This window comes from Fistularia commersonii, chromosome 29 (assembly GCF_037954325.1).
Source record: "Fistularia commersonii isolate RoL2024-O1a breed Wild chromosome 29, RoL_Fcom_v1.0, whole genome shotgun sequence".
NCBI classification, from domain to species: Eukaryota; Metazoa; Chordata; class Actinopteri; order Syngnathiformes; family Fistulariidae; genus Fistularia; species Fistularia commersonii.
The window spans coordinates 8,871,244-8,891,282 of NC_141312.1; the positions used below are offsets into that span (position 1 = coordinate 8,871,244).

Here is a 20,039-nt window from a genome sequence, read left to right on the forward strand (position 1 = left end):
CCGAGAAAGAGTACTACAGATGTAGTATTTGATTTGAGAATGCGAACAGAGAAGTACAGAGAAGGCCAGAGGGAGCTGCACTGTGTTTTGGAGACCTAGAAAAAGCATATGACAGGGTTCCAAGAGAGGAGCTCTGGTATTGTATAAGGAAATCTGGAGTGGCAAAGAAGTATGTTAGACTGGTGCAGGACATGTATGCTAGCTGTGAGACACTGGTACGGTGTGCTGTAGGGGTAACAGAGAAGTTCAAGATGGAGGTAGGACTCCATCAGGGATCAGCTCTGAGCCCCTTCTTGTTTGCAGTGGTGATGGGCAGGCTGACAGATGAGGTTAGACAGGAATTACTTTGGACCATGATGTTTGCAGAAGACATTGTGATCTGTAGTGAGAGCAGAGATCAGGTTGAGGAAAATCTAGAGGTGGAGGTATGCGCTGGAAAGGAGAGGAATGAAAGTTAGCCGCAGCAAGACAGAATATATGTGTGTGAATGAGAGGAACTCAGGTGTAATGGTGAGGCTCCAGGGAGTGGAGATCAAGAAGTTGGAGGATTTCAGGTACTTGGGGTCAACAGTCCAGAGCAACAGAGAGTGTGGAAAAGAGGTGAAGAGACGGGTTCAAGCCGATTGGAATAGGTGGAAAAAAGTGTCAGGGGCACTGTGTGATAGAAGACTATCGGCCAGAATGAAAGGAAAGGTGTACATGACAGTGGTGAGAGTAGCCATGCTGTATGGACGAGAAACAGTTACAATGACCAATAGACAGTAGGCAGAGCCAGAGGTAGCAGGGATGAAGATGTTGAGGTTATGTTTGGGAGTGACCAGGATGGATAGGATTCGGAATGAGTCTATCAGAGGAACAGCACATGTTAGATGTTTTGGAGAGAAGGTCAGAGAGGCCAGACTGAGATGATTCAGTCATGTACAGAGGAGGGATAGTGAATATATTGGTAGACGGATGCTGGAATTGGAACTGCCAGGCAAGATGTCTGGAGGAAGACCAAAGAAAAGATTTATGGACGTAGTGAGAGAAGATATGAAGGTAGTTGGTGTGAGAAAGGAGGATACAGAGAATAGGGTTAGATGGTGAAAGTTGATTCACTGTGGCAACCCCAGAAGGGAAAATGCGAAAGGAGAAGAAGAAGAAGAAGAAGAATGTGCAAAATTTGAAAACATGCACCAATTAAGATGTAAGTGAGAAGGCTTCCCCTTTTAGGCGGCAAATAGCTGTATAGGAGTTCCGTGCTTTGGTCAACTGACAGGTGAACTGACACCTCTCCAGCCACCAGTCCAACCTCTGAATAAATTAGCACAAGTGTGTCTTGGTCAGGCAATCCCTCCAATCCCTAGGCCAAATTCCTGGGGACTGCGCCATTATCGCTTGATCAAATTTTAACTTGTGAATGATACTGTGCTGAGGTTCTTGTTTCGCCAAACATACACATGCACTTGTCAACTCAAACTAGTGACAGTTCTGTATTGCCTTCCCATTTATTGATCACGCCCTCTTGACTGAAAAATAAATAAAATCAATTTCTCCTGGCTACCCTCCAAGCTACTCTGATTTAGTAGCGCTTCCTTCTCATTTTAAGTGATAAAATGACCAATTTGTCATGCTTAGCTTGATGAGAATGATTGTAGCGGGAACAAGACAAATGGTACAATGTCTGAAGTTTAATTTAATAATAAATGTGGTTTGGGAAAGAACTTGAACTCCCTCACAAAGTCCTTTCTGTATTTTTCATGTAAGTAATGGAACAAAATTCTGCAGAGGTTAATCGGTCTTACTTGATGAAGTTGGACAGCTAACTGAACTTCTGGTATTCATTTAATCAAGTAACTTTGAGAGCAGTAATCAAGATTCTAGCAGTTTCGAGTGATTGTTTAACAAGGTTTCTTTTTTAGTATCTTGTATCGATAGGACATTTTATATTGGTGATTTACATTTGTCTCAGGCTACACATCATCACTGCTGGCTGTCCCCCAGAGCCCAAATTCATTTAGGTCTTTACAATGAGCAACTCTGTGACATCAGTGAAATACTAAATTTGTGTGCTGCCAAGTCTTGTTTATCTTCAGTTATCAGTGGGGACAGAGTGAAACAGTAATGCCAGACTAAAGTGTGTGCTGCTTATTGGCAAGCTATCAAAGTGACACAAAAAATAAAACTAAAGATTGAACCTCTTTTACTTTCCTTACATTTTATTTGCATCTAGTGTTCAAAATCTCTGTTTTCTCCCAGTTTAATACTGTTGGGACGATCACGTTCACTGCCATGAGAGTGCGACGTAATTAACCTATGAGATTCATGCAATGTGCCTCCTGCTTGCATCTGTGGTCTCCTCTGGTAGATTTTTACTGCCATCTTCAGGACTGTCCAGGAAAATCAGGACTATTCTTGAAGTAGAAATGTGTCAGGGAAAGCGATTGACAATTAACCCCTCAAGAATTTACACAAAACACAAAAATCACTGATGACCATACTAAATGTGCAGCCTCTATGTCCCACTCCAGAGATATTTTGAGTCGAGGAACTCCAGTTTAGCATTTCAGAGCTTTAAAAAGAAGGCCACAGTTGTATGGTAAATGAAATGTATTGTTGTAAAGTTTTATTCATACAGCTCTGAATGGATGATCGTATGGAGTTATGACATAGAGACACAATCAAAAACCAATGAAGAGGCAAATGCTTAAACAACATACTGAATCTTAATTTGGTTTCTGTTTATTGCTGTTATTATTTTGTAATGCAGAAACTGGACTGTCCAAGCCAACTTTTCTACGGTAGCATTTACTTGACAATTATGATGTCACTTGCACAATTCTGCAAGTCAAAATTCTGTAAACCAAGCATTTCAGTATTCTGCCCAATTTATGCCCAAGCATTTCTCAATCAATTCTAATATGGAGCCTTGGACCAAAATCGAATGATGTTGCAATAAGATCTCTATCAGTTATAAAGCCTATATCAGTGAGCCTGTACAGAGTAGGAAATTGTATGCCTTTACCTTACCACCTATGTTTATGAACATACAGTGTGTGTGTGTGTGTGTGTGTGTGTGTGTGTGTGTGAGAGAGAGAGAGAGAGAGAGAGAGAGAGAAGAGAGAGAGAGAGAGAGAGAGAGAGAGAGAGAGAGAGAGAGAGAGAGAGAGAGAGAGAGAGAGTCACATTCCAGGTCAATAGTCATGCCAGAATTCAAGGAATTTAAACATTGACATATATTGCAATATTCATTTATTCACACCGGGCTGCAGGAGGGCTTAGCCTATCCCAGCTGAGAAATGGGGCTCACCCTGGACCGGTTGTCAGCCATTTGCAGGGCCTCATATAGATACAAATAACTATAATCTCTCATTCAAACATCTTGGCAATTAAGGGTCTCGAGTAGAGTTGCTTCATGTTTTCAGACTGTAGGAAGAAACTGGAGAACCCAAAGGAAACAGAAAGATCCAATCCAAATACAACAGAGGACGGTGTCAGTCTTCCATGCACATAGGGAAGAGTTTCCATGGCTAAAACAAGCACAGTAGACACAGCACCTACGTATGTATGGCGTGCTGACTCCACAAAATACAGCATTGTTATACAAAAGATACAGTATTCAAACTAACCATTGCACAGTTTGGAATTGAAAAAAAAGTTTTACAAAAGGTGTTACTGACTATGTTTGCTCAAACTGTCATTTCAACATTGACAGGAGGAATGAGCTATGGAGGCAGCAGGTCTCCATAGAGTCCGACTGTTCTGAATATGAAATACCCAGGAAAAAAAAAAATCAGAAAGGTAAATTCATCCAAGGAATGTGGAAAAAATTGAACATAAACTTTTAAATGCTAACCCTGTGTGAGCAAAAGCATCTGCTTCAACTGATCCCGGTCCTTACTGACATTGTGCCAGGGGCAGGGTACACCATCGCAGGGTCACATAAAGGAACAAACAGCCCTTCATTCATTTATTACCATTCACACATCTGGCCAATATTTCGGGTCGTGGGAGGGCACCCACGCAGACATGGAGGGAAACATGCAAACTCCATGCAGAATGGCCTCCTGTGGAAATTGGACCAGCGTTCTTGATGAAAGGCAGAACTGCTAAATGCCACACCAGCTTTATGGCCAGTGGAAACAATTTCAAGTGCTCAATGTTTTGACAGTGAGTGTCTTTCATTTTTCCAAATTTTTATATTTCTTCAGGTATGTTTTGTTTTGTTTTGTTTTGTTTTGTTTTGTTTTGTTTTGTTTTGTTTTGTTTTGTTTTGTTTTGTTTTGTTTTGTTTTGTTTTGTTTTGTTTTGTTTTGTTTTGTTTTGTTTTGTTTTGTTTTGTTTTGTTTTGTTTTGTTTTGTTTTGTTTTGTTTTGTTTTGTTTTGTTTTGGTTTGGTTTGTTTTGGTTTGGTTTGGTTTGTTTTGGTTTGGTTTATCTGTAGTGTTCTGTTAAATAATGGCCATATTTGGTGTGTTTGGCTGTTGATTTTTTTCATTGTTTTGTTTGCTGGTTGTAGATGTAAATAGATTTTCTCTCAATATTAGTATAGCTACTGCTTACTCGGACTTACACTGAAGTTCCTGGAGTTTCATCTCACAAATGTGAAGTTAAAAATGAATAAGTACAGACGATGACAATGTGATGGGATACTTCTTAATAAGCAAAGTTTAAATTAGTTGTGTCTTGTAAGAGAGCATGACAGACTATGACAGAAATTGTCAATGTGTCTCTACTTTTTTGGAGTCTATGTTTCCTGTCAGAGCCTCCAGCAATCGTCCTTGATGTGTAAATGTGGGGATCTGCATTGTTTACCCACTAACATGACCTCATGTAGAAGGCAAATCGATCCAGTAGCCGCTTCGTTGATGATTGCCATGTTTAACTCCTGAAATGCGCCCATGACTGACAAAATAAACCAACATAAATTCTGTCTCCAATAAATCTCAATGTCGCCAGTGCAATTATGCATTGTTCAGATGGTTTTGTTTTCTGGTAAATGTTGCAAGGTTATTTGCAGACTGACAAACTTAAATATGAATCTTAAGAAGTTACAACTGACTAGATGAAAGTGAGGGCTTTTAAGAAAGAAGCATTTCAAAAAAAGGCCCAGGTATGGCTGTGATCAAACACTTGTAAGGGTGACACAGCTGACTGTCACACTATTCAGCAGTGACTTCTCTTAATTCATCTGCGACCCTGTCCGTCCTCATCTTTTCCATAATACATCTTCCTTCCTGCTCATCAAAGAGAAGGGATGATATTTTACCTAACATCCCTGCTGAGTTTTATAATCTCACTCAATCAATCTAGTGAGAATCAATCAGCCGCACGGAACCCCGTTTTGAACCGAACACAATTCTCCAGGACGTTCATCATGATGGCAACAATCACTGCTGACATTTTGTCCATTTTGTACTCTGATGTTTTACTCTTTTGTGCATTTTTTGTGCCTCCTCATGAACTAAAGGTTATGAAATAAATACAAAACATCATGTCATGGATAAAATTACCATATCAAATTTAAACATTATCATCAAACACTGACCTTTTTAGAAAAAAAAGTCCATTCCAGTGTCCAGACACATCTTAAAGATAAAATCAGTTTACCCTCAATGTGATTTTTACAAGACTATTGCTCCAAGTGCAGTGTTCCTGATGCTGTTCCAAATAAATCCACCGTTAAATATCGGGTCATTTTTTTAAGTGCTCTCTCTTTCATCTAATAGCACAAGCCTTGTTGCATGATTGGCATTTAGATTCCACTTACATCCGGCCTTTGCTTGTTTGTCACTCTGCTTGTTGCTCAGTTAAACATGTACTGTTGGTTCATTGCAATTCACCAGAGGGATGAAGGACATGGAGTGACATTTGTATATTTTAAAGTATATGGTCAGTTGTTGTTGTTCCCCACAGACCTACACACAGGGACAGGGGTGTGTGATCAGACTTGTCCATCTGCTAACGCCTTCTGAAACTCCTCTTTCACCAGACATGAAAATGCTTTTAGTAAGGCATATTACTCACACTTTAGTGCCCCCTGTCAGCTGCCACCAGAACTGCATATTTTATTTTCTGCCCTATGGCATTCTGTTTGTCTACTCAGGCTTGCTAAGCGCCTGCTCCCAAAGTCCCATAAATATGTTTACAAATCAACAGAGCCAAGTGGGTGTAACTGGGCTGCTGTGTCGAAAAGCTGCTTTGGACCCACAGAGCTATTACAATCCATCAATAAACCAAAAAGTCCTTTCACACGCCAGTTTTTTTGTTCAAAGTTCCCTGCACCCAAATAGCAGAGGAGGAAAATTCTGTGAAAAAGTTAGTCAGGTTCCTGCAGAGTACATGAATAACTTGAAATGGGAACAAGGGAGCTGCGGTCTTTTAATATTTTGTCAGCAAGCAGTTCTGATTTGCAGGTTGTTTTAGCTGAAAAATTACATATTTTTTTGTTGTTTTTTTTTAGATGACTGTGCCTTGAAAGTCATTTGATGCAGGACTGGCTGGCGGATTGCCAACGGGCAGGGGAGACAAAGAGATGGAGGGAGGAAGGAGGGAGAGTTAGAAGAATTAGAATTTATTTCAGGTCTGAAGCAAATGGTGCATTGCCGCAACTCACATCTCAGAGAAGGAGGGACTTTATGGGAGGCGGGCGGGTGTCGGGGTGGGGTGGGGGGATCGGAGAAAGTAGGTGGGTGGGGGAGGTTGTTGCAGCAAACTGTTGCTAGGAAACACTTGTGGCATCTCTTCTCCCTCTCCTTGAAATGCCAGACTAAAGTGACAGAGAAGCCATAGTAAAATGTCAGTTCTATCCATGGAAGATTTTAAATAATGTTGTGTTGTTTGCATCTAAGTATCACTGTTTGACCGTGGGATTTTCAAACACAAGTCTTTTTTCCAGAAGCACAGCTGAGGATTTTGCATTCAGTCAGGCAAGCGAAGGTTTCATCTGCCACTGCAGCTTCAGTTTTTCTGTATCACTGTGTTGGATGTATTAGATGGATCATCAAATTCAGAGGTCCATACATTATCAGGACCAGTACAATGATCCTGCACATTGGCCAATCAATTGATCAGCAAATTGGTTTTCTCCAGAACTCTCTGCACCCACATTATTTCAGGCTTCTAGGGAGCGCTCACTTGCATTCAAATTTTTTTTCAGACTTTTGACTTACACAAATCCTACCTGTTGGGTCTGCAGAGCGCAACGACTTTGCTGGCAGAGCCATTTTTAATTGTCAGGAGGCCCTATGCATGAGCAGATGTTCAATGTCAAAATGCATTAATGTACTTTAGATTAAGAGTTTAAGGATAGATCTACAAAAAAATCATTTTTTGCAAGCATATAAAACATCTTTAACGTTTGATTTTCATTGAGATTCAAAACCTCTCATCCCTCTTCATCAAGAAAATTCTGAACACTTACAAGGTCAAACAAATTTGCATTGTAACAACCCCCAAATGCATACAGTTTAAGCACACCACTGCATTGTCTTTCAAAGTCCTTGTAAATTGCTGTTTTATCTTTTTTCTTTTTCTTTTTTATACTTCTCTATTTGCTAATGCAACAGTCATTAAACTGACCCACTTGACTGGAGTGACCGTTTCCATTAGATTGACATTTTTCTAATTGACTTTTCTTTTTAATTTTCGTGTCCTCAGTCTGCTCTCTGTCCAAACTCTATCTGGAGCCCAGACACGAAGCAAAACTCTCCATTTAAATACAACTGTCTCTAGTTTTATTTGTTTTTACATTGATGTATCAATAGACCTATTGTATCGAGCACTAGTATTGGATTAGTTTTGTTGCTCAGACAGTGAATGATTGGTATAGAAAATTTATATGACCAAATAAATCCATCATCATTGATTTCAAATACTTCAATGTTAAAAAAAAACATACAAGTGCATGTTTGCAGAATAGCTGGAAGTTTAAAATTGAATTAGATTTTTGTTTTGTAATTAAATAAGCACAAGGCTTGGGAGGTTCTCCAGTAGATTCTGTGACATTGCATACCACACTATTTGGAGGACACAACATTGTTTATGAACCTCATCACTGCAAATACTTGTTCTGTGATAGTGGAGGCATATTCTCTAAATAAAAGTAAATGAAATTCCATTTTCTTAAAACAGAAATTCATTCCCAGAGCTGCTAAATCAGTCAGAAACAATTATAGAGTTATATTTAAAAATGCCTTGCAAAACCAATTGCCAAGTACATCTATTTTCTATGTTTTACAAATCGCTTTTTATGTTACAATCTTATTTTCTATGAATCCAGGACTTTCTGCTATAGAGGACAAAAGAAAGAAAGCATTGGCTTTTGCTGTGCTATTTGTGAAAAAAATAAAGAGTGTTAGCTCTTTGGCACTGGTTTCTGCAACCAGTCCAAGTAACTATACATGACATTCAAAATGACTTTACATGTTGTCATAATACACTATTTTCAGAAATTATGGGTTTTTCTCAAGCCATTATGCTGTCCCTTACAGGTGAAAATGCCAGTGGTAGCCCCAACACCAAATTGACATGCAAACTCTAGGTAAGAGATCTCAAACATGGTCATTTCAGTCACAGTGACTCAACTATCTTGCTATAAGTACCACCGACTGAGTTTTTAAAGAACAACATTTAGGATTAAATGGAAAAAAACAAGCCAGTTTTATATCTATCACTACCTCCTCTCACCTATAAGAGAGTATCTCTAACTTTGTGACTCCCCAGTGTGATATTGCATTCTCAATCCACAGGTGGTCAAATTCAACCTTGCAAACCAATATTGTGAATTGTGCATATGGTAATTCTTAAGATTTAGCATTCAAGAGAAACAACAATGCCTCCTCCTTCTTCCTCTCATTTGAATTGGTTGCATTCAACAATGGGAATCATTCAGGGATGCATTCAGTTTCAATTTATCATTGTGTTTTTTTTTTCATGCAAGATTTTTTTACAGTCCTCTAACTTCTCCATCACACCCTTGTCACTCACTCACATTTATGAGCTATTACTCCATCTCACATTATTCTCCCCTGTCTTTTATTGGTCTCCCTTCACTCTACGGAATCCTTACTCATTTTCTAATCTGCCATAAGGTTCTTCTGTGCAATCCAATGCCATGATATTTGATTAACCAAGCTATCTGCCAGCAAAAGTCTTGAATCACAACTAATCCATCTGCCCTTGGGATGCAGTAATTCTGAAAAAGAAATTTATAGAGTAAAATTAACTAACATCCGTTATATCACCCTCTGTGCACAGCAATGAATTTGTGGAGTAAGTTTCCACTACTTCCTCCTTTTTTCATTGTCCAACATTTCGCTTGATTTTGTAATGTATAATGCCATTGATGAGAAGACAGGTGTTGTAGTAGAGGATATCACTGCATATGATTTTGCCACAAGTGCTGAATACTTGTGGCCTATTTAAATATAATAAAAATCCATCCAGCCATCTATTCACTGACGACGGCTTATCCAGGATCAATTCCAGGGGCAACAGCAAAAGCAGAGAAGCCCAGACTTTGCTCTCCCCAGCCACTTGTTCCAACACCTCTGGGGGGATCCCGAGGGGTTCCCAGGCCAGCCTAGAGACACAGACCCTCCAGCGTGTCCTGGGTCTTCCCTTGGGCCTCTTCCCACATGGAGGAGCAGCACCTCAACTCTGAGCCCCTCCCCGATGGCCGACCTCCTTACCCTATCTCTAAGGGAGACCCCAGACATCCTACGCAGAAAGCTCATTTCAGCCGCTTGGATCCACGACCTAGTTCTTTCAGTCATGAAGCAAAGCTCACGATCATGGGTGAGGGTAGGAACATAGATCTTCCAGTAAATCGAGAGCTTCCCCTTTTAGCTCAGCTCCTTCTTCACCAAGACAGACCAGTCCAGAGTCCACATCACTGCTGAGGCCCCACCTATGTCAGCCACCCCGTCAGTCTCCTGTACAATTCGTTAACAAGACCCAGATACACCTGAACTTCTCCACTTGGGGCAGGACCTCCACCCCGCCCCTATCTTCAACCAGGTGTCAAGAGCCACAGGCTGATAATTGAACTGCAGCCTAAGATGTGCTGTTGCCAAGTGCACATGTCCATACCTCGGACATGTGCACTTGAATGGCGTTTGTTTTGATGATGAGCACAGATGTCCAGGATCAGAACACCGCTCGAGTTCTGATCAGAGGGTCTGTTCCTCTCAATTATACTTTCCCACGTCTCGTTGTCCCACTGTCTCGCTGCCGCTGCCCAAGCCGTGTATCGAGACGAGTATATCTAGCCGCAACCTCTCAGCCTCCAGCAATATCTCAGGCTCCTTCCCTGCCAGAGATGACATTCCATGTTCCGAGAGCCAGCTGCGGTTCTGCAGACTGCCAATGTCCCCTACTTATGCCACCACCCAGCTCGCATCGCACCCAACCCCCATGGCCCCTCCTATGGGTGGTGAGACCAAGAGAAGGGGGACCCATGTTGCCCTTTCAGGCTTAGCACAGCTGAGCCCGCTGGGTGCTGGCCTAGCCACCATCAAGCCCCGTCCGTGGACCTGGCTTCAGGGAAGAGCCCCGGTGGGCAAGAGAAACCAGGTCCGTTCATCTTTTTCCTTTTTTCCTTTTCCATTTGGGGTCTTCTTGAGCCACACTTTGTCTGGTCCCTCACCCAGGACCTGTTTGCCTTGGTTGATACTACCAGGGGCATAAAGCCCCTGATAACATAGCTCATGGGGATCACTGGGATACACAAACCCTCCACCACAATAAGGTGGCAGCTTGAGGAGTTAAAGAGTAAAAATCCATAAAATATAAAAATGTTCTACAATGGGCTCTTGGTTGTTGAACGTGTGACACTTAAGGGCAGTCATGAAGTTGACTCAGTTCCCATCACTAGGTAATATTTCACAATAACCTTAATAGAAACCAAAAACACCTTCCTCTTACACAGTTTTACCCAAGCTGTGAGTTTTATTAGTTATATTAGTGACCACCGAACAGTCCTGGAATTCATATCTTTGAAATTCTAAATTCATTTTCCATCTTGTCTTCTGGTTTTCACCACATTTAGGCTACAAATGCAACTGTTCAGTATCCACTTTTACAGAATTCACAAGTTTCATGTTTTTACTTTCCCAAAGGGAGGAATGGGAATGTACACCATTGATTGATTTCCATTGCTGTGTGTAAGAATCATAAATGTCAGTCTCATGCACGGCCATAATGATTTTCATTTCTTTGATTTGACTATGTGGGTTTATGTGGCTCTGAGACACACAGTTGAAGATTATCATGCTTGCTCACTGCACAATTGATTTATTTAGGGACGTAGAATAACTTCTGGTGTTTAATGCAGGCCTCCTGCAGAGTCACTAAACCATCAAGTGGTGAAAACACATAGATAAAGCCACACAGTGATTTACTGTGCATAAAAAATGGTGAATATAAGTTGAGTTTTGTGATGTTGATTTTGTGCTAAACGCAAAATAAGTATCCCTAAAACAACAGTGGTAAATATGACTACACCTGCAATGCAACCAGAAAGTTGAACTGAACAGCATTTTCTCTGAACTGAAATAATAAGACTTGAAAAAAAATCTGAGCTTTTACTTTATTATTAAAACTTAAATACTAATTCTAATTTTGAATTCTCAGTTTACATTCAGAATGAACACCAGGGAATGAACTACGAATGAATAGCTCTTTGTAACTTCTGGCAAAGTATCCAAAAATGAATAAGGTGAGCCTTTAGCTGCATCTGAATGGGTGTATTTTCCAAAAGCCAGTATCAATATTGACAGAGAACATTCTGCGGTCCAGTTATGCTGCTTTCAGTGCAGTTCGGTTTTCAAACAGCAACTGCTGCGTGTTGCTACCTGCTACACTAACTAACCTCACATCTTCTGCAAAAGACTGGTATGTATTGAAAGATTAGGGAAATCTGAGCAGTAGTCAATCGAAAAGATCATTTGTCCTTCTTCTGTTGCATTCTCGAGAGATAAGACAGGATTATAGCTATGCAGTCACACGACAAGACATATTTAGACGTGAATCTTGGATTTACAGTAGTATGAGCAATGACCATTTAGTACATTTTAACCAGTTAATTATATGATACAGTTCATTGGGTTTGTTTTCTCTTTTCTCTCCCTTTTTCACAGATTTTCGGTTTATTTCTCCAACAATGCTGTTGAGGATCTGTATCATTGCAACTCTATTAGTATGCTGTGAGTATCCAATTTAAAGCCAAATGTACATCGTATTAGCCTCTTTGAACATACCGTATCTCTCATTCAGTACCATATGTCCAAAGCTATGTTTGGGCACTCTGTCAACACAACCACTCAAAACAAACATAAATGCATGCAATGTTTATGCCTAATGATGTATGTCTGAGCACTCTCAAATGCACAAACCCACATAGAGGACTTTGCAAATCTCTACTGTACATTAATAGGATTCTTATTATAGGACCAATAAATTGTGTATAAATACCCTGCGGACATTACCATGAACTGAGCTCCATTAAAAACACTGTAAAATCATATAAATATTACTGTCGGGGCTTGTATACTGGTGTGAATTTGCGCTTGGTTTGCTGGTCAGACGCTCAAAGCATGACTGGATGTCTATTGAATGTCACTACGGCCGTGGCGCGCGCTGATTTCTAAATGTCTGTTGACTGACATGAAAATGAGACAGCAATCTTGTTACTCAAAGGAATTCTAATGATTCAGTTTACACAACTTGTCTTCTGTTTTACATAAATGGGACAAATAAATTTAATGTCATATGGACTTGGAATTGCAAACTTGTCAGTAACCACCCAGAATACTGATCATAGAATACTAGCTTTATGCCTTGAAAAAAATGACACATTTTCAAAAAAGGGAGAAAAGACATGAAGGCAGTATATTATGATGTGATTTACATAAAAGTGTGGCGGACACTAAGGGTGGTTTAGGTCGGGGGCATTATGTTCCGCGGAAGTCCACTGTCAGTTTGGTGTTAAACGAATAAAGTTAGAACATGCCTTCATCTCTTGCACTTTTTGTAAGTCGCTTTGAATAAAAGCGTCTGCCAAATGACTGTAATATAATGCAGTCTCTGCAATTCTTCCTTTTCACACCACAAAAAAATCAAATATATAAGAATTGTCTTTTTTTTTCTTTCTTTTTTATTTTACTGTTTTAGTGTAACATACTTAGGTCAAATCAGAAAAAACTGTCAATGCCGCATATGATAAAATTTGGACAACGAACCACATTCCACAATGTGTACGTCTATTATATTGTTGAAAAAAATGTTTCCAGTTTTTCAGTCAGTGTTCATTAAAAAAAAATCAACCCATGGCAAGGAACAAGCTCAAAAGCAACCCTTAAAGCAGCCAAGCTTATCTATTTTACCATATAATGCCTCATCATCAGTCTGCTCTCAAAATGTCTCTATATCTACAAGCACCGTAGTCCCAAATCTATTAAATGCACTAACAACCGTACAGCTACTCTGTCAAACGCTTAATCTAATTTCTCTTCCTATTAGCACATTTCCAAATCCTCTGAAAAGTAGGAATTTCCCTGTTCAGGGAAACACGTTTCTACATTGTACATGTGACAATAAACACTTTGAATTTTGAATCTTGAATCTCTCTGGCAATTGGCATAACGTCTTCACAATGTTTTGCCTTTTCTAATTTTGGTTATAACGCTGGTGTAATGTTGTTATTTAAACACTACAGCCAACCATCTATCCTGATTGGCTCCTGGCCAATCAAGTCTTCTGGTGATAAGCAGCTTCTTTCAGTCACAGAGCTCAGTGTGTGCTCCTTTTGCAGGGCAGCATGAGGTTAATGGAGTTAATGAAGATCAGAGACTTGTGTCTAGGCTGAATAATTAGTATGCTGTCAGTACTAAAAGACACTGTGAATAACTGAGTAATGACTCATGTCTATGGACAAGTAATAAAGTTCATGAGAGGTTTGCCCCATCAGTGAATAATGTGTTAACCCAGAAGGGTCAGACTTAAATGTTATAATTACAGAATATAACAATTGTTATTGCCTAAACTTGATAAAATATTTTAAAACCATCAACATTCATCTGTGCCTTAAGAAAAGTATCAACCTTGCATCAGGATGCTAAAATTTTGGAGAATATGAGCTTTCTTTATCATCATGTCATCTATGTGTGATTTAGTAATGTACAGTCAAAATCAAAAGTATTCATAACCCTCAGGTATGAATACTTTCGGGCTTGACCCTTGACACTACATTTTAGAAAATGAAGAACAAAATGATTTTTAATCATCCTGTCTTGATTCATACTAATCTAACTCTCAGCATTTATCTCTCCTCAAGATGTCCTGTCATGTCATGCTTCAGAACATGACAAGAGTACAAGAGGGAGAAAAAACAACCCAGCGACACACAACAAGAGACCTAAACCTCCATCTCAGAGGACAGGAGCCACAAAGTCAGGAAATAAGAAAGTTTCCTCACAACCGAAAAATGACTCCGGCTGCACCAGGCTGGGAGGCAACTGCCAGCCAAACCAACTATCCTGTCAAGGCAAATTTCTGAGAGGCAAATGTTCCAAAACACAGCAGTGTTGTCTGTCAGGTGAGACACAATGAAAAAAAGGACATAATCAGAACACTGAGAATGGATTATGAAAAAAATCACATCAAGCACTGATAAGGAATCTGTGAATGCGGCAGAATCACAAACAACTTTTAAAACATAGTATTTCAGTAAAAATTTTTTGATTTACCTGGCTCAGAGTAAAATGTTTGAAGAAGTTGACAGGTTGGATCTCATTTTTATACTTGCCACTTTTGGGGGGGAAACACGTGCTTTAAAAACAGTAATTTTGGGTAGAACCATTAATAAAGAAAGAAATTAAATAACACTTCTGTTTTTGTATCTGCATTTGTAGATGGAGCCTGGAGTGTCCTTTGTGCTGGTCACCACAAAAACAGAATGAGGGCATGTGATCTGCACGGCTGTGGAGCATTTAATCCAAGAGGGTGGTTCCAATTGATCAGCTTCAATGTTGTTTGTTTATTTATTTATTTTTCTTGGTTTGTTTGTTTGTCCTTTTTTGCAGCTGATTGGGAACATTTATCTGTGGCCACAGTTCCGATTTGTTCTTATAGATTAGTGACATGCCACAATTCAGTATGACAGCATCACAGACTTGTAAAGGCTTTTGAACATTAAATGTGGTTAATTCATAACTGACGCTTGCAAATGCAAATCACGACGATACAAATCCCAGAGTGAACCAACATTGGAGTCGGCTTGATTTCAGTGTTTTCTGTTTCTCCAGAGGACATGGTATCCATAAAGCAGTGGACTTGGTGTGTGAGGAATATGGCCTTGTCAATGCTCCATTCTCAGGCTCCCTGGCAGGGCCAGTGAGTCGGAGAGACACTTCAGGTATCCGGTATGACGGGGTCAAGCTTCTGAATGATGGTAAGGATGGCAAAATATCAATCCAGGACTCGAATGTGAATACTGCAATCGAGGATAAATAGGATTAATAAGGATTACATTTGATGATCAGCTCTTGAAATAAAATTCTACTTTGCATAAATCTATTGTTTCGTAGTGTGTATAAGCAGTGAATAAAGTAAAATCATCCATCAATCTTCTTCCGCTTATCCTGCACTCAGGATCGCGGGGGATGCTGGAGCCTATCCCAGCTGTCTTCAGGCGAGAGGTGGGGTACACCAGTCAATCGTAGGGCCACATATATAGACAAACAACCATTCACACACTCAATCAATTGGGGCAATTTTCACAATTTTTTTCCGATTAACATGCAGGTTTTTGGACAGTGGGAGGAAACCAGAGAAACCCACACAGAAACAAGGAGCACATGTTAACTCCACACAGAAAGGTCCCCTGGTCAGAATTGAACCAGGGTCCTTCGTGCTGTGAGGCCGAAGCGCCAATCATTTCAATAAAAAAAAAAAAAAAAAAGTTTTTAATTTGATGTGCTTAATAGAAATTAACAGAATTATTATACCTCTGCCCCATGGTTTTATCCCATCATGCATCCAAAATAATTTTATTCAAAAGAAAAAGAAAAAAAAAAAAATTCCGACAGTATATTAAAGCAAGTGTAACATTGTACAGCTATCTACACAAGCACATTTGTGTAAATTGCAATGAATAGGGCCATGGCCGGGGCAAAGGTGATGTCATATTATTGAGGCAGATTCGTTTTGCTCGGATTAAAAAAAGAGAAAAAAAAAAGTGATTCATAGGGATTAGTGAAGTTCTGGGGAGCGGAGATGAGACTCCGCTGAACTCCATATTCCCTTTTAACACCAGGACCTGTGCTCTAAATGAAAGCCCATCAAAGGCTGTTGGTGAATCATAACCCCAACTGAGGCCCATCATTAAAGAAAGAAACAGCATGTCAGCATTTGTATCAGTGGAGCTGGCAGGTTGAGCACACATGCTCACACATATACATTTGTACATTATTTGAGTGTATTTTGAGAGCATCATTAGCCGCAATACAGTGATGAGAAAACATCATTAGTCCTCACCCCAACTCAACCCCTAATTAAAGTGTATTATCTGAAGAACACATGTGCTGTCAGCTTCTTTAATCACTGAATAAAACACAGACATGATTAGACATCATAGAAACACATTACCTCACCACGGACCACACATTAATGCTGAGACACTGATCATTAGGAGCTCCCAGGACATAATGATGGCCCTGAATCTATTATGTTCTTGGCCTCTTTTTCTTTGTGTGTGTGTGTGTGTGTGAGAGGGGGTCTTTATGACAGCCTTTTGTTTGTGTGCGGATTGGTAAACGTGGGATAGGAAAATAGAAGCAGTTCTGCCTAAATAAGCTATTGCCATATTTCATTGTAATAACAGGACCTTCGCATTATGTTCAACATACCCGCATTTGCCAACATGTTGTACGAAGCATTCTGCAGAAGTGGTGACATGTCATCAAAGATATCAGAGCAGAAACTGAAGTCAGTCTTTAAAATAATCACAACACCTTTAGCTCTTCCTTGAGTGAAGAAATCCCCTCCAGCTTTGACTATTTGAATATATTTTTTCCATAATCTACTTAGAAATACAGACTTGCAGACATTTTTAGCAGATTAAGTTCTTCCAGTGCGTTCTCCAAGTGTCTATTATATTTCCTTTGTTTCTTTGTACCATGATGTACCATGTATCATCCATTGTTCTTGTATTTTTTCAATTTAGTTTCTCTGTTGTGTTTCTCTCTTATTCCATGTCTCAACCTGTGTTCATCACTTCTTATCTACCTTTTCTATACTCCCCACGTCTTTTCCTGTCATCTTCCTACCCTGCCATTGTTTGCCTTTGTGTTCTTCATGTTGGATTACTTCTTGCCCAGGTTTTCAATTTAGCTTTCTTACCAGCTGCTGCTGCTTTGTTACTCTATTTTATCAGTGTCCTATGCTTATATATGCCTGCTCCTGATGATTTCAGCTTCCTCAGTTGGATATAGAGCTAGTCTTCAGTGCAGAAAACACCTTCTAATAGTACATTGTCTTCCAACAAAGTGTATGTTCATACTGCTTGAGTACAACATTTTTCAGTGTAAAATTGAACTGCTGAAACACAATATGGAGCTTGCTCATATTTTCTATATTGCAAATTTGCTTCATTGGCCTTTTCAATATTTTTGCATGAAAACAAAAGCCAAAGCACTCCTCTTGCAAATTACTGTAGATTTTATTGATTTGTATAAAGGCTTTGAGACTTCGAGGGGAAGCTTTATGGTGAACTTTTGAGTAATGTTTCGAAGGGCAAAATCATCACAGTGTTTGACTCCCGAACACTCTGGAATCTTTCTTCTATGAAGAGTTTTCACAGAAATGAATTTTTTTCAAAGCTGTAGTTAAAGAGCCATAGTGTATTTTGAGAACAGTCTTTCAGTCTGAGAGAGACTGTTTTGTTGTCTGTTTGGGATAAAGATGGTGAAACTGGAAAAAGATATGTTTCAAGATACCTTCAAACAAAACTTTGTGGTATGTATCTCTTTGAGAAAGCTTTTCTTTTCTTTTCTTTTCTTTTCTTTTCTTTTCTTTTCTTTTCTTTTCTTTTCTTTTCTTTTCTTTTGATAAATAAAAATGATGATTTTCCTTTGGTAGCAACTGTTCACAAATAATGCAACAAGCAGCCAACTATGACAAAGCCAGACCTATTGGTCAAAAATGTAGTTTTGTGGCAAAAGAATCAGTCATAAGTTTTAGTCTCTTAACGTCTTATGTTCAAAATCCTGCAATCAAAATGTAGGACAAGTTTTCTGTATTCAAAATATTTAAAAGACACTAGATTCTAAATCAGTGCAAAATGTATCACAAAATATCTTTATAGACAGGTCAATGTGAAACAAAATCGCAAGGCATTAAATTACTGTATTACTCATCAGATTATCAACACATGAGAGATCACAGTGAATTGAAAGTTCAGTCTTTGTGCATCTCTTTCAGTTCATTGTGTGAAGATCCTCAACATCCGTCCTCACCATTACTCTGGCCCAGTGAAACGAGGAGAACCGATGGGTTACGTGCTGCCACTGCAGGAGCAATTCTCCGGCATCACCCCACACCTGGAACTGCAGATGTGTGATGGCTCTGACCCTTCACCTTTCATCTGAAACTAAGTGTCACAATTTTTCTGCAACTTCTGTTACTATTTTTATGGTTTTATGCATGACAGCTCCCTTTTGCTTTCATGTTTCTTGTGGTCCAGAACCCAAAATTAGACTCTGATGCCTAACAAAGGGGATTGTCACCTTATGTTTAGTGCAGCAGTGCTTTCAAAAACATTTCAAATTGATTACTTTGGCAATTTTCAACCATAAAGCTATTCTGTCAAACACTTAATCTAATTTTTAATTAATTTTTAAATTAACAATAGGCACATGATTTATCACAGACATTGACTTTAACCAAAATTTCTAAATTGTTGTTTAAGACAGTCAAAAATGTTTTTTTCCCAAACTGCAAGGAATTCTGAAACATTGTGGCTCCTTATTATCATTTATGGCTTCTTGGTTTCTAATCATTATATTTTTATCTCCATATATTTTTTTCTGCTTTTGAATTACATTGCTACCACCTTCTGTTTCTACATTTGAAAATATACGATTTGAAATTTTCTCCGCAGTTTGGTCTGATTTCTGACCTGAGTTTCACGTTCACTTGCGGACTTGCAGTTATCATTTTTACAATTTGTGTGACTGCACCTTTACAATAGATGGACGCATTCGTCTCATAAAAGAACTGCCACATGTACAGTAATGTTGTAACTATGCAAACAGGCCAAAGGATGGCGCTGCTCTACAACAAACTCAAATTACACATTGATTCCGTTATACCCATACTGTATAAACTTACAAGATATGAGCTAAATCTGAGTGATCCTTAGCATCTGTGGTACGGAACTGGTTTATTTATAGACCTTTACCCAAATATGGCAAGAGTGTATCGTGCAACCCAGTCAGTAAAACCTTGTGTTTTCACCTTTCTTGTCAACTCCATAAATGCGTTACCTTTTAATTACCAAAAAGAACAGGAAGAAAATGTATATAAAAAACAACTTTATTTTCAAAAATTGGTGCACTACCTATTTTCACATGAGACTTAGCATAGGAGCATGTAAGGTACATTATAAAAGGATGCTTATTTTTACCACAGTATCCTAAAATACTGTATCTGGCAGCCTACTCGTCTGCTCCACCAGGGTGTATTAAAATAGGTCTATTCTAGAATAGAGAAAAGACCATAAGAAAATTTGATTTGTGATTGTCTGCAGTTCCCTTTGCACATCACTTCATAAGATTGCAAGCTAACAAATACTTTGCTCAATAAACAAATAAATTGTTATTATCATTCAAATGTTTGAAACTAGTGAAATGTGGACATCTTCAGAGAGCCTGTTATAAAGTAACTGCAGTTACTTTACAGACCACTGGATTAGTTTGCTCTGTGATTAATTCATGTGTATTTATTAAAGTTAAGAAAAGCCAGCATAACTATACAGTAAGCAATAGTGGATATGAAACTGAA

The 20,039-nt window shown here is 39.1% G+C and overlaps 1 protein-coding gene across 1 annotated transcript; it reads left to right on the plus strand.

Annotated features, from left to right (window-relative positions):
- The first annotated feature begins 11,801 nt into the window (after positions 1 to 11,801).
- Positions 11,802 to 18,746, plus strand: LOC147216914 (leukocyte cell-derived chemotaxin-2). Its single transcript, XM_086177294.1, has 6 exons — positions 11,802 to 11,873; positions 12,119 to 12,184; positions 14,314 to 14,574; positions 14,891 to 14,981; positions 15,284 to 15,429; positions 18,459 to 18,746. Exons 2-6 carry the CDS (start codon positions 12,142 to 12,144, stop codon positions 18,623 to 18,625), a joined length of 708 nt encoding a protein of 235 aa, XP_086033420.1. The 5' UTR covers positions 11,802 to 11,873; positions 12,119 to 12,141; the 3' UTR covers positions 18,626 to 18,746.
- The last annotated feature ends 1,293 nt before the right edge of the window (positions 18,747 to 20,039 follow it).

Bases quoted from the DNA above. Each gene is read 5' to 3' on its own strand.
- LOC147216914 (XM_086177294.1), top strand. From the start codon at position 12,142: ATGCTGTTGAGGATCTGTATCATTGCAACTCTATTAGTATGCT. The intron at 12,185-14,313 runs GTGAGTATCCAA...TCTCTCCTCAAG, and splicing joins TGCAACTCTATTAGTATGCT to ATGTCCTGTCATGTCATGCT. The intron at 14,575-14,890 runs GTGAGACACAAT...CTGCATTTGTAG, and splicing joins ACAGCAGTGTTGTCTGTCAG to ATGGAGCCTGGAGTGTCCTT.